This window comes from Papio anubis, chromosome 18, assembly GCF_008728515.1.
Source record: "Papio anubis isolate 15944 chromosome 18, Panubis1.0, whole genome shotgun sequence".
Classification (NCBI taxonomy): Eukaryota; Metazoa; Chordata; class Mammalia; order Primates; family Cercopithecidae; genus Papio; species Papio anubis.
Window position 1 is genome coordinate 57,097,231 of NC_044993.1, and position 14,011 is coordinate 57,111,241.

General features: G+C 46.6%; 1 protein-coding gene across 2 annotated transcripts in view; it reads right to left on the reverse strand.

Annotated features, from left to right (window-relative positions):
* The window catches only part of XYLT1 (xylosyltransferase 1), a 370,892-nt gene that overhangs the window by 254,695 nt on the left and 102,186 nt on the right, over positions 1-14,011 (reverse strand). The window contains exon 2 of one of the 2 annotated variants that reach the window (XM_031658422.1): positions 266-304. The exons of the other annotated variant lie outside the window; for it this stretch is intronic. Within the exon in view, the coding sequence (XP_031514282.1) occupies positions 266-304 (39 nt within the window). The remainder of the gene's footprint in view (positions 1-265; positions 305-14,011) is intronic. 2 annotated transcript variants of the gene reach the window in all.

Sequence of the window (14,011 nt, forward strand, 5' to 3'; positions counted from 1 at the left end):
AAAAGAAATGATTATGGTTCTTGTCACAGGTGGGAGGGTCCTCAGACACCTGGGTGCGAATATGTACACATGTACACCCACACCACTGCACACACGTGTACACTAGCTGCCAGTGTGGATACACACATGTGCAGGCACACACACATCCAAATGCGACAAGGGGCAGCCATGGGCCTGTCCAGCCTTTCGGAGCCAGGGGACGAGTCCCCTCGAGAGCTGGAATATCAAGGCTGAGATAAGTGGCCAAGACAGGAAAGGTACTCACCCTTGTCTCCAGGGTGATGAGCGGACTCGGGTGTGGCTCCTGTGGGATGAAAGGAGAAAATGCACGTGAGGAGTGGCAAAAAGTTAACTTACTACCCCAGCATCATTTTCTTTCTTTCTGGTTTTTTGTTTGTTTGTTTGTTTTTTAAAGAGACAGGGTCTCGCTTTGTTGCCCAGGCTGGAGGGCAGTGGCGTGATCACAGCTCACTGCAGCCTCGACCTCCAGGGCTCAAGTGATCCTCCCACCTCAGCCTCCCAAGTAGCTATGACTACAGACATGCACTATCATGCCAGGCTTTTTTTTGTTTGTTTAATTAGTTTTGTAGAGATGGGGTCTCACTATGTTGCCCAGGCTTTTCTCCAACACTTTGGCCTCAACGATCCTCCCACTTCGGCCACCCAAAGAGCTGGGATTATAAGCATGAGTCACCATGCCACGCTCCCAGCATCATTTTCAAATAAAGCTTGATTTCCTCAGTGCTCAAGCCACCCCATGGGGAGGGCAGCCCAATCTGTGTCCTCTATTCTACAGAGATGTCAGGGCAGCAAGCCCAGTCTGCACACTGCCCCAACACTTCCTCTCATGCCCAAGTGATGAAGGAGGCTCAAGTTTTTGTGAAGGAAACACCCACATGGAGATCACACAAAACAACAAAATGTAAAGAAAAAAGAAACAAGGCACCCTTGTCAAACAGCTCAACGTGCATCCAAACCCTCTATTCGGAGGAGAGTTTGGCTCCGTAAGAGGATTAGGAATAAACCAGAAAGAATATAAAGTCCTGACTAGGGGCAAGGCCATCATCAATTTGTGTCTGATCTTGGAAAGAATGAGGGAAGGAATGAGATCGAGCAGCTTAATTTCTGGTTTGAGTAGCACATTCCAATGGGCTGGGGAAGGTCTTTTTTTAGGATAGAGAAGGCCAGAGAAATGTCCTATTCATTCACTCTCTACAAAAGCCGATTGACCGGGAATGCTTGGTGGTACTGTCTCGGGTCATTAAGCATGAACCCTTTGGGTTGGAGGAGAGACAGGGCGGGTACAGGAGGAGGAAAAGACAGAGGGGAGGAGGTGGTGGTGTCCAGTGACTGGTTTCCAAAGAAAACAGGAAACCCAGCATATGAAGGCTATTTCTGTCTACACCATGTCTGCTCTGAACTTAATCACCTTGGATTTATAATTCTGGGAAAAACAACCTTAAGCTTTCCTCCTACAGAGAATGGGCATGATTTCAGGGCCCTGAAGTACACCCAGTTTGAAGCTTTGCTTTCTCTTAGCAGATTTTCCACCACAGGGTTTTAGGAAACCATGCAAATTAGCACCAGCCCACTGTCCCATAATGTGAACAAGAAAGAAATGCAGGGAAATCGGAACATCCTAAACCCCTCCTCTAGGTGAGCTGCCATTCACTGTCTTGATGACTGTTCTATGATATCTTTGTAATGATGCCCAATTCTGAGGGGTGTAAGAGGCACGATCTCAGAAACATGGTGAGCTCTGCTCCGCTCTGTCCTTTAGGAAGAAGAATTCGTCGTCCCCCAACTCCAATTCTGAGTCGAACTCCCAGTAATTGTCCACTGGTGTAACTGAAAGGAAACTGCCAAGAGAACATCCCACATTAATTCTCACATTCCCCCAAGCATTGAGTCTTCCTCATACCCAAGAAAACATTGAGGGAAACATGTTCTCCCCGTCTCCCCACATTGCAGCCTTGACCTATACAGGAATCTGGAGACGTCATGAAGGAGCTGTTTGGGGCCTGTCTCTTCAAATCCTTACTGATTTCTTCCCAGGGGTGAAGAAGTGACAGCTAAGATTGGTAAAACCCAACATTCGTAGAACAACGTTTTTTTGATCAGGCAGGTTTTGTATCACTCGTATGCAGAAAGAGTCTATTCTGTACTTCCTGTTTCCCTGTGTCAAGCAAGCAACTGGGGCAGGACCCATTTTTGTCTTTGGGAAGCAAGACCATCCTCCTGGTCTGTGGGTGGCAGCGTGAGTCAGACCTGGTATGTGCCTAGTGGGTGAGAGCATGCAACATCTGCTATTCAGGTCAGAGTAGTCTGGGTCTGTCTGTCTGTCCATTCAGATCTTACCACCTCGATTTTGATTTTAAGATAAGAAGCTGCATCTCAGCCTGGAAATTAGCCTCAATCCCCAAGCCAAGTCCTCGCAAAGCACCAGACTGGGGTGTTGGGTGCATGCCCAGATTAATTAAGCTGTACTTCACAGACCATTTGGCTATTGTCTGAGACTTATGCTTCATTGCTTAGAATCTCCACGAGGTTGAAGAGGGGAGAATGCCATCCTGAACCCCTAAAAGCAGCGCCAATGGACAAGATTTTCCTTGGGAAGTCACAGGAAATCTCTGTCAACTGTGTTGACAAAACCAAGAGCCTGATTTCTAGACGCAGTGAAGCATCAACTCTCTATTTGATGTTCCAAAATCAGAGACCTTATCAGTGCATGGTCAGGGATCCAAGATTAAGAAGATTCTGGAAAGCAAAAGCACAAATGCTATCTATTTAGCATCTTCATTAACTAACTGGGAAGAAGATAAAATCCTCACAAGTGGTCACATCATTAATACTTAGGATTCACTTGCCAACATTATTAGGCTCTCCTCCCTCTGTGCGCACTGGAAATGGAAGACTCTCCCTAAAGAGCCTCAGTCCAGAGGATTCAAGGTATGACTATATATCTGTGCGGTCTTGCTTTCAGCAACATCCTCCTTAATTGGAAAGGCTAACGAAGTGGAACCAGGTCAATGATGCTGTCTGCCTAATCCATCGTATCTGTCTAAATTGGGACTCTTTGGTTTACAGTAGAGTAAATTCCTGTCCATCAGAGGAAAGCCTCCTGGAGACCAAAGGGGAATTTGCAATGTGCGTGCATGCTACGGTGGAGTGCTTTCAGAATCTTAATGCAGGTACCATGGAACTGCCCACAACAAGGAAAGCCCTTCCATATCATCTATCGTAACAGCTCAGTTGGGGAAGTGAAATGGGGAACTAGGTGCACTGAATTGGCAGCCCTTATTCATCACAGCTCCTAGAGCCACACCCTCTGGTCATATGACTTGACAGTTCTTTGCTGTGTGCTTCTCCATCCCTTAAGCGTGGGTTTGCCCATTTGACTGCTTTGCTCAATGGAAGGTTAGTAGATGTGGCATAAGCCGAAGCTTGAAATATGCTTAGGTGATGAAGTGTGGCCTACTGTGTTTTTGCCATTACCACAAGAGATCACGTCCCCAGTTCCCTGCTGGTCCAAGGATGACAGACACATGAAACAGACCTGTACACAATCTGCAGCCTGAAGCCACGCCCAGCCTAGATCAGCCAACCCCCTGCCAACACACAGAAAATATATGCTTGCTATTTCAAGCCACTGAGTTTTGAAGTCATTTGTTATACAGCATTATTGTGGCAGTAACTGATATACTTATTTATTTATTTTTTTTGAGACGGAGTCTAGCTCTGTCTCCCAGTCACCCAAGCTGGAGTGCAGTGGTGCGATATCCGCTCACTGCAAGCTCCGCCTCCAGGGCTCATGCCATTCTCCTGCCTCAGCCTCCTGAGCAGCTGGGACTATAGGTGCCCGCCACCACGCCCGGCTAATTTTTTTGTATTTTTAGTAGAGATGGGGTTTCACCATGCTAGCCAGGATGGTCTCGATCTCCCGACCTCGTGATCCACCTGCCCCGGCCTCCCAAAGTGCTGGGATCACAGGCGTGAGCCACCGTGCCCGGCCAGTAACTGATATACTTTCTAAACACTGACCTCAATAGATCAAAAAGTGTTGTCACAAACACTCACAGACTCAGCACCTAAATACTACTCATGCTCTTTCTCTCAGTCTGCAAATGCATCCCAGGAACCTGAAATAACTACAGCTAATAGCGATCATTTATAGAGGGCCTCCTAGGTGCCAGGCCCTGTGTGCTAGCTATACCATTACATCAAGCAAGGAAATAAGTGACCATCAGGATCTTGCATGCCTCTGAACTAGCCCTTAATCCTGTGTGCCCAATATACCAGTCCTTCTGAATTTATTATTTAAATACCATCACAACATGACAGGAAAAGATTACTTAGAATCCTTTCGCCTGGAAATACATACAGTTTTCATTCCTTTGGTTTATTCTTAACTTTGTCCTACGGGCATATTACTTGACTGAGACTCTAAACAGTTGAATAGTAGCAATAAATGATATTTGTTAAGTTCTCACTATGTTCCAGGTACTGGGCTTAACTTCTATGCCTGTATCATTTCATTTACCCCTGTAATAACCCTAAGAGGTAGATATTATCATGATCACTATCATTAGTATAGAGATGGAGAAACTGATGACCAGAGAGACTGGTAACCTGTCCGAGCCACACAGATGGTGTTGAAAGCCTGGATTTGATCCCAGCATCTTACACTGGAAAACTCTGGGTTCCACTCTTTTACAAGAGCTCTGTTGGAAAATACATTATTACTTTGGACAAAGTAATCCTGCAATTTTTGGATAATGTCTATCAAAATCAAGAATACTTATAGCAAATAAGCAGTACCACCTTAACAAATACCGAAATCTTTTTATCATCTGTCTTTTTTAAAAAGGTAGTGGACATGGCTGATAGAAATTAGCACACATATCATGACTAAAAACAAAAGAGTCACTTTGCCACAGCAAGGAACCGTGTAAAGTTAGCTAAATCAATCCATACGTGTTTACTAAGTTCCGATTCAGTAGCTAGCTCTATGCCTGGCAGGCACCATGAGGGAGACAGAAATGAGTTTAAAGTGACTCTGTGTACACCGCTATTCCCAAAGCTAACTGTTTAAATAAGAGGCAGGAGCCTGATTACAGGTCTTAGAGCAATGAAACTTGTCTACACCTCAAAAGTCTTGCTTGTAAGACCAAGAAGCCAGGATCAAGGCCAAAGGCGTAATTTTAACAAGCAATTAAGCCCCAACAAAGAAAGCAGAGAGAGGAGGAGGAATTTGTTCATTATCGTTCCACGCATGCATCAAACCTGTCTGGCTCTCCTAGCAGATTCTGAGCCCTGAGCTAAGCCTCAGCCATTACAAAGCGTGTTCTCTTCCTTTGCTTTGAGGATGTTCAGAAGACAGCGCTTGCTCTTGGGTATTAGGCAACGACATTGGTATAGGGATAATGATCCCGGTACACTCACGCCTTCAGAGCCAGAGGTCTCCGTGAAGCCCGCCAAATCAATGACATGGACAATGGACATTCACATGCCACCTTCTCCCAGAGACGCTCCCAGGGAACACTTCAGAAGGTTGGCTTGGTGCTTTCTCTCCCCAAGAGCCCTCTAATTAAGGCCAGAACTGGGAATCTTCCACCATCAAAAGATGGTGTCTCACTGTCACTCATCATCCCACCACCAGATAACTTGGAAAATCTAAGAAACTCTTCTTGGGATCACAGATCACAGCAAGTGAAAACTCACTCATGACTCGAGCCTGCTGGAGAACGGCCAGCTCTAGCCAACTCTGAACACCCAGCCAGAAACCTAAAGGGACGCTGTCACTTAGCTGCAGGCCTGGTGCAGGACAAAGATATACTGTTCAGTGGGAAAAGAGTGCGGGTTTAGGGGTTACCCCAGGGTTCAAACCATACATAACCACTGTATTCGTCTGCTAGGGCTGCTATAATAATACACCGGCGAGGTGGCTTAAACAACAGAGATTTATCTTTTTACAGTTCTGGAGGTTGAAAGTCCAAGACCAAGGTGTCTGCAGGTCTGGCTTCTGAAGTCTGATGCTCCTCTTAGCTTGTAGACATGGTGCACTCCTCACTGTTTCCTCACACAGTCTTTTCTCTATGCATCCCTGGTATCTATGTGTCCAAATTTCCTCTTCTTTTCTGGGAGGGCAGAGATGTAGTCTCATTATGTGGCCCAGACCAGAGCGCAGTGGCACAATCCAAGCTCACTGCAACCTCTGCCTCCTGAGGTCAAGTGATTCTCATGCCTCAGCCTCCCAAGCAGCTGGGATTACAGGTGGTTGTTACCACGCCCAGCTAATGGTTTAGAATATTTTTAGTAGAGATGGGGTCTCATCATGTTGGCCAGGCTGGTCTTGAACTCCTGACCTCAAATGATCCACCTGCTTCAGCCTCCCAAAGTGCCAGGAGTACAGTTGTGTGCCACTACTCCAGTCTAATTTTTGTATTTTTAGTAGAGATGGGCTTTTGCCATGTTGGCCAGGCTGGTCTCAAACTCCTGACCTCAGGTGATCTGCCTGCCTCACCCTCCCAAAGTGCTGGGATTAAAGGCAAGAGCCACCAGGTCTGGCTGAAATTTCCTTTTCTTATTAAAAAAAACCAGTCAGATTGGATGAGGACCCCATTACTTAAATTTAATCACCTCGGTAAAGGCCCTATCTCCAAATAGTCACATTTTGAGGTACTGGGGGAGGCAGGGTTTCAACATATGAAATTAGGGTAGGGGTACAATTCAGTCCATAACCACCACCTAGCAGCACTTGTGACCTTGGGCAAAGTCCTCAGCTTCTGTGCACTTTATTTTTCTCACTGACACTATATAAACAGGTAGGATTATACTTGCCAACACAGCTACTGTTAAGAAAGTGGAAAACAGATTTTCTGAGACCTTTTCGTAAGGGACACTATTAATAATTACACAAACTTAACAGGTATAAACACAGACTGTCCCAGCAAACCCTAAGGTCTCCTCCTTGTCTTGAACACGGGATACCACTGACATCATGAGTTGTCATGAACATTAAATAAAAGTAGATACTGTACATAGTTACAACCTCAAAAATGATTTTCTCTTTGATTTCTTCCTCCAGGCTAACAAGGGCTGAGACATATCCCTCTATACTCAACCCTACTAAACTACAAGCCTTCTGAACTGCAAGCTGCCGTAGACACGAGTGCAACCCATGTCATGTGATGGCCGCGAAATGAGCACATTTACCTAATTCGTTTTGAATGCTTACTTTGTGCCAAGCATATGAAATTCCTGCAACCCTGCCAAGGGAGGTATCATGATCCCCATTTTATTGATCAGATAACTGATACTCTCAGAGAATAATTTGCTCAAAAACACAGGGCTAATCAGGAATGGAGCCAGGAGCACTAAGCAAGTTTGTCAGTTACCAGAAACTACTCTTTTAACTGATATCCTGGTGTTAATCAAAAGTATGAACTTACTGAATCAGAATCTCTGGGCAAGGGTCCAAGGAATCTACATTTTTATTAAACGCCCTTGGGGGATTCTTATGTACACTGAACCCAAGAGCCTCCACATGCTACCTAAACTATACCACGCGTAATGCAAGGCTGAAAAAGCTTCCAAAGTGACAAAGAATACGATTCCTGACTCTGATCCCCAGCCAGCCATCAAGTGTCGGACACATGCATGAAACTCTTAAGAGTGTTAGTGTTCATGCTCTGCACTCCCATGAAATTTCCAGGACGGGTGCAAAGTGCTCCCTTTTCCCCACTTTGATGAAGGGATCTGCCGTGCCCTAAAAACCTGGTTACCACCCTCCTCTTTCCAGCATTTCCTCCCGAGGGAAGTGGGACTCTTCCAATTCCTCCTTCTTAGGGCCTCATTGCGGCAACCAAGGTGTTGCATAATAGGGCTTTCTCTTCAGATGTCCCCATAGGATTTCACAGCGGCTCCTAAGACGAAGGCTGGGCACGTGCAGGGCAGGCGGCATGGGATGATGAGGGAGGGAAGCCAGTGACACAGAAGTATCCTTGTTCTCTAAAAAAGGCTGCATGTGGAATGTGAATGCAGGCCAGAATCACACAGCCCTCACCTTGTTGGAAAATGGGAACTCACCTTCAAATAGGACTCAGAGGAGAAAACAGAAACCCCACAGAGAGAACAAGGGGATTCTCCATGTTTTACAGAAATGTTGGCAGTTAAAACTGTGTGTATTGCTCTCTCTCTCTCTTTTGTATTAAAAGTTTAAAAAGTTGGTCTTTTTTGCTATCTTACATTCATTCAATATTTTTCAGCCCAGACCCCAGAAATGAGCAGTAGAACCTTAAAATGAAGCTTAGGCCCTTGGAGATGGTAATTAATCACCCACAGCCTTGGAAGATAGAGAAACCACAGACTCCTGGAAACTCAGGAACTATTTTAACACTTCTCCAGCCTGGTATGTGTATCCCTGAGCACAAATGGTTATCAAAATTCTAAACTCCTGTATATAATACTTTGTTCTGTGTGCGCCTCGAGAGGTTTTGTAATTCTTTAAAAAGCACACAGAATTACCATCTTAGAATTACAAGGTTTTGAAGAAACCTACCTGAAAAGGTCAGAGGCGTGAGCTACAGACTGTTAAGACAGGAGTGCCCAACTGGTGGCCTGTGGTTGCTTCAAGCTGGTTTGCTTTTTATTTCGGCCTGCGGCCTTGATGAAATACTTGAAATCATTGCCATTTTTTCTTTATTATTATACTTTAAGTTCTAGGGTACATGTGCACAACGTGCAGGTTTGTTACATATGTATACATGTGCCATGTTGGTGTGCTGCCCCGTTAACTCTTCATTTACATTAGGTATTTCTCCTAATGCTATCCCTCCCCCCATCCCCCTCCCCATGACAGCCTCCGGTGTGTGACATTCCCCACCCTGTGTCCAAGTGTTCTCATTGTTCAATTCCCTCCTACGAGTGAGAACATGCGGTGTTTGGTTTTCTGTCCTTGCGATAGTTTGCTCAGAATGGTTTCTAGCTTCATCCATATCCCTACAAAAGGACACGAACTCATCCTTTTTTTATGAATCATTGCCAATGTTTTAAAACCAGGATACTTCACGTGCAAATCCAGATTTCTCACTTCTCCTTTAAGAACAGAAGATTTAGCAACACTGGATGCGTATTCTTGCAAGAAAACAGCTCCAGACTGAGTAGCTGGCCTGGCTACTGCGAGCAACAGAACTTTTCACCCCCATTATTAATTCAAATTGCCTAAGGTCACATAGCTAGTCAATATTGACAACAATCAAAATACCAGCTAACACTGTTCTCACACTGAATGCCAGGTATTACTGTAAGGGGTTTGCAAATACTATCTCATTTAAATCTTACAACTGGCTGGGTGTGGTGGCTTACGCCTATAATCCCAGGGAGGCCAAGGCGGGCGGATCACTTGAGGTTAGGAGTTCAAGACCAGCCTGACCAACATGCTGAAACTCCATCTCTACCAAAAAACACACAACTTAGCTGGGTGTGTTGGTGCACACCTGTAGTCCCAGCTACCCGGGAGGCTGAGACACGAGAACAGCTTGAACCCTGGGGGCAGAGGCTGCAGTGAGCCAAGATCATGCCACTGTACTCTAGCCTGGGTGACAGAGACTGTGTCTTAAAACAAACAAACAAATAAATAAACCTTACAACAACTCTAGGAGGCAGGCATCAAAAGCCCCCTTTTACGGATGGTGCAATTGAGGCTCAGAGGAGAAGTAATTTTTTCAAAGTCATTCATTAGTGGGTGGTGAAGCCGGGATTTGAAACAGGGCATTCTTTTGGACCACTAAGCTACACTGCTACCCAGTGGTACAACCACGTTGTGAATTGGAAACACTAAACCACAGTTCATGGTTCTATCAGCATCTGGCGCTACGAAGCCATAAGGAACACGGAATTGGATCAGATGCTCCTCATACCAGAGGTTCTCATCTCCTTGCTGCGAGTCTTCACGTTGACTACTTCGCCTGTTCCAGTGGTTAAAGGTAATAATAATCACCCACATCATCTCACAGTCTTTGTGGAGCACTGACTGAGACGTTCAACCAGAGCCTGGCTGGGTCCTGACAGTGGGTGGGCCACCAACGTTAGTTCCTCTTAGAAGACAATTGGTGACACTTCACAGTGCTTTGCTTTTCACAGCTCTGAGGCATTTCAGACCATAAACAAGACCTGCCATGTGCCAAGAAGGCAGCCTTTACCCGAGACGGCCCAGACAAGAAGTACTGGCTAAATCCCACCAGGCTGCAAATCTTTCTGAAGGCGGCCACCCAGGCTGCGTTTGAACACACATCCTCCTGGAGCTGGGAACACAAGCCACATCTATACTTTAGCCCGATAATTAGCTTTTCCCAGGCGCAGGCCGCAGCACCTATCAATTTTGCACCCACTTGCTGTGGTCACAAGATGGCAGGTGGCCCAACTGGAACCAATACTGCCAAGCGTCCCACAGACATTGTCTGGAGTTCCAATGACACTATGTGGCTTCTGGGACTGCTGGGTGAGTTCTCTATTCCACAGGAAAACAGTTCAGATTTGAGCTCCAGAATCCAAAATTGTGAGTTCAAGGAAAGTACTTAGAGGTAGAGACCAGGTACGCAGCGACTTCACAGTAAGGTGCCGGAGGCAGCTATTACTAAGCAGGCCACCTGGCCTCAAATGCTCAATACGGCCCGAGGAGCAGATATTATTAATAGATTCCAGTTTCCCTAAATGTCCATCCCTGACCTGAATCAAACCCATCACTGTCTGCCAAGGCATGGGAGATCCAGGAGGAAAGGCCTATTTCCTAAGGGCCACACACAGTTTGGATTAGAATTCAGTGCAGAATTTCAGTTTTTTGATACCAAATCTGGAGTTCATCCCATTTCGCCAAAATAAATTTCTATGCACACCCCTCCCTGCTTTTCTTCACTTCCTCCTCTTTCGCTCCTTCACAAGAGCCTCTGACCAGGACATCTTTTGTTCGAAGATACAGGAAAACTGTGATTCAGCAGCGCTTCGCATCTGGAATGTCTCCAAGAGGCCACACACAGAACTGCCGACACAAACCATGGGGGGGCGGGGGCGGAAAAAACTATCCCAGGAGGTGGGGAGTGGAGAGCTTTGCAGTCCCAGGCTACAGCTCGGGATGTGGAGCTGCCTTCCTAGGCCAGAAGAGAGATGCTGAGAACACCAGGCTGGCAGGTAGGCCTGCAGGGGACAGATGGGCCTTCTCCATTTAGGTCAGGGTAGAGTCAGAAAGAAGCTTCAGCAGGGGACCGATTCTGCCTGCAGCCTGTCCCCTCAACCTCCTGCAATATTTCTTAATGAAAAGATAGTGACAATGAAGATGACAGCCTTGATGACAGTGCCCCGTATACCGCTATCATTGGTTAAGTCCTTATGAGATACCATAATTAACCCTTTATGGGTATTACTTCAATAAACCCACATTCCATCCTCATGAAGTGGCTGTTCCCGGAAGGCCATAAAGACTGGAAAGACAGATGATTTTTTTGGTCTTTACGGAAGGAAGGAAGGAAAGGAGGGAGGCAGGCAGGTAGGCAGGGACAGGGTCTTACTCTATTGCCCAGATTGGAATGCAGTGGTGTAATCACGGCTCACCACAGCCTTGAACTCCTGGGCTCAAGCAATCCTCCCACTTCGGCCTCCCAGGCAGCTGGGACTACAGGCCTGTGCCACCACACCTGGCTAATATTTCATCTTTTTGTAGACATGGGGTCTTCCTATGTTGCCCAGCCTGGTCTTGAACTCCTGGTCTCAAGTGATCCTACTGCCTTGGCCTCCCAAAGTGCTGGAATTACAGGTATGAGTCACTGTGTCCAGTTTGCTTTTTCTCTTGATGACGTTACATATTTCCTTGTTCCTGAATTATGAATACCCTGTAGTACTGTTCCTAATGTATATAGGAAGAAACTGAGGCTCAGAGTGTTTCAAGACTTGGTGGAAAGCCACAGAGCCAGGCCCATTTAACCTTAGTATCTTCAGAGACTTTTTTTTACAAAAGAAAAAAAGGTAACCAGAATGCTTGGATGTGGTATGGTATGATCTGCATGGTGCACAAAAATACCTTTTTTTTTTTTAGATGGAGTTTTGCTCGTCACGCAAGCTAGAGTGCAGTGGCGTGATCTCGGCTCACTGCAACCTCCACCTCCCGGGTTCAAGCGATTCTCCTTCCTCAGCCTCCTGCGTAGCTGGCATTACAGGCATGCGCCACTAAGCCTGGCTAATTTTTGAACAATACATGTTTTAAAACTAGGTGCCAGCATTTAAAATTTAGGGTGAATTCACGGTCTGATTTGTGGCTTTTCGTGAAACGTGGAAAGATCTGACCCGCTGGGTAAGCAGGTCCACTCAAGGCAGGCACATCCCCTTCCGTTTGCCGCAACCCCACCCTGCCCACCTGAGCTGAGCCCTGAAAGCACCCAAGTTTATAACCTCCCTATCCGTTCACCACCATACCTTACCCCTGCCCCACAAAGGAAGGTACCATGTTACCCAATGAATATGACTCCAACCCTCACCCCCCAATCTCAAGCAGAAAAGTTCGAGATCTCATGGCTTCAAAGCAGAAACAGAAAAATTCAATCCGTAAGTTGATCACTGAGGTTAATACACACAGGATCGTCTTCCTGTAGCTCAACAGTCTTGACTTTTCAGGGCCGTGACCCAGGAGGGAGGCGCCCGTGCAGAAGGCAGAACAGGAAGAGGTTCTTAGCACCCACTGTCTTCTCTTCCTGCACAGCCGCCTTGGGCAGCTGCCTGTGAACAGCACGGCTGTTTTTCTCCTAGCTCTCTCGGAAGGAAGTGCTCTCATCACCCACGACAACAGAGTTGGCCTGAGGAGCCAAAAACGTGCACAGGGGCTCCAAGCCCAGCTCTCCTTCTGTTCAGGGCAGCCTCAGAGACAGGAAGATGGGAAGAAAGTACAGCCTGGGATAGAACATCCTGCGAGCCCCTTACAAAGCCCCAGCTGTGGGGGAAGGGAACGAGAGGAGGGGGCCAGAGGAAGGGGGTCCAGGACACACCGATTTTGTACAATGAGCTCCTTTCATCCGTGAATAGAGGACTCTCCTCAACTCTGTCTCAATGGCTTTGTTTCTGAAACGATCAATTCTACACCCAGAAAGCCAAATTTGCCAGACCTCGTGCCAAGGTCAGGCAAGAGCCTGAGATCCCCCAAGCAAGTTGATAATCAACACGCAGGAGACGTCACTGTGCTAAGTCCCGTTTGGCAGATCCAAAGCTTACAACGATCCACTTTTATTTCCACGCTTTCTGCGGTGGGGCAGGGTTGGGGGACCCTCGCTCACATGCATGCCACGCTTGGTGGAACTGTATGTAGGCTCTATTCAGGAGAGTAAGTGTTACTTTCCCAGGGACTTCATTGAGACATCTGCGGGGAGGGCAGGATGAGAAAGAGCTGGAGAAAAAAGATGCAAGGTAAAGTGTGTGGTCTCGAATTGAACACATTCATGAAGTGGCAGGAAGCATCCCTAGTGACTCAGCAGTGGCCTCTGTTTAGCCAGCACTTTGAGAACACGGTCTTCATGGGCTGACGGCAGAGGTGGCCAACAGAAACTGGAATCTACAAGCAGTATTCAGCTCAGGCATAGTTTGTTCAGCCTGCACAATGTTTTAAAAAGAACAACAAAAACCTACACAGCATGCCAACGCTTCACATTCAGGACGTTTCACATAAAACTGCAAAGTTCTGGCATCTTTTGGAAAAATCAGAAGACCTGGATACACAAATCCAGCATTTTCCTAAGAGACTGCCTCTCTGGCACTGGGACGCAGTTATCCCTCTCAGAAGGGTCACAGGCCCTCCAGCTTGCCATGGTCCCCGCCCCAGACACATGTCCTTTACTTATGGGTGCCGGTGTGGCTGCTGTGGGCATTGGAGTTTGTAATCTCTGGTTTAGTGGGTCCTAAGCTAAGCCCAGCACTTTCAGCTGGAGGACCTGAACTTAAGAGAGAAGGACCAGATATGAACCATAGACTGGTT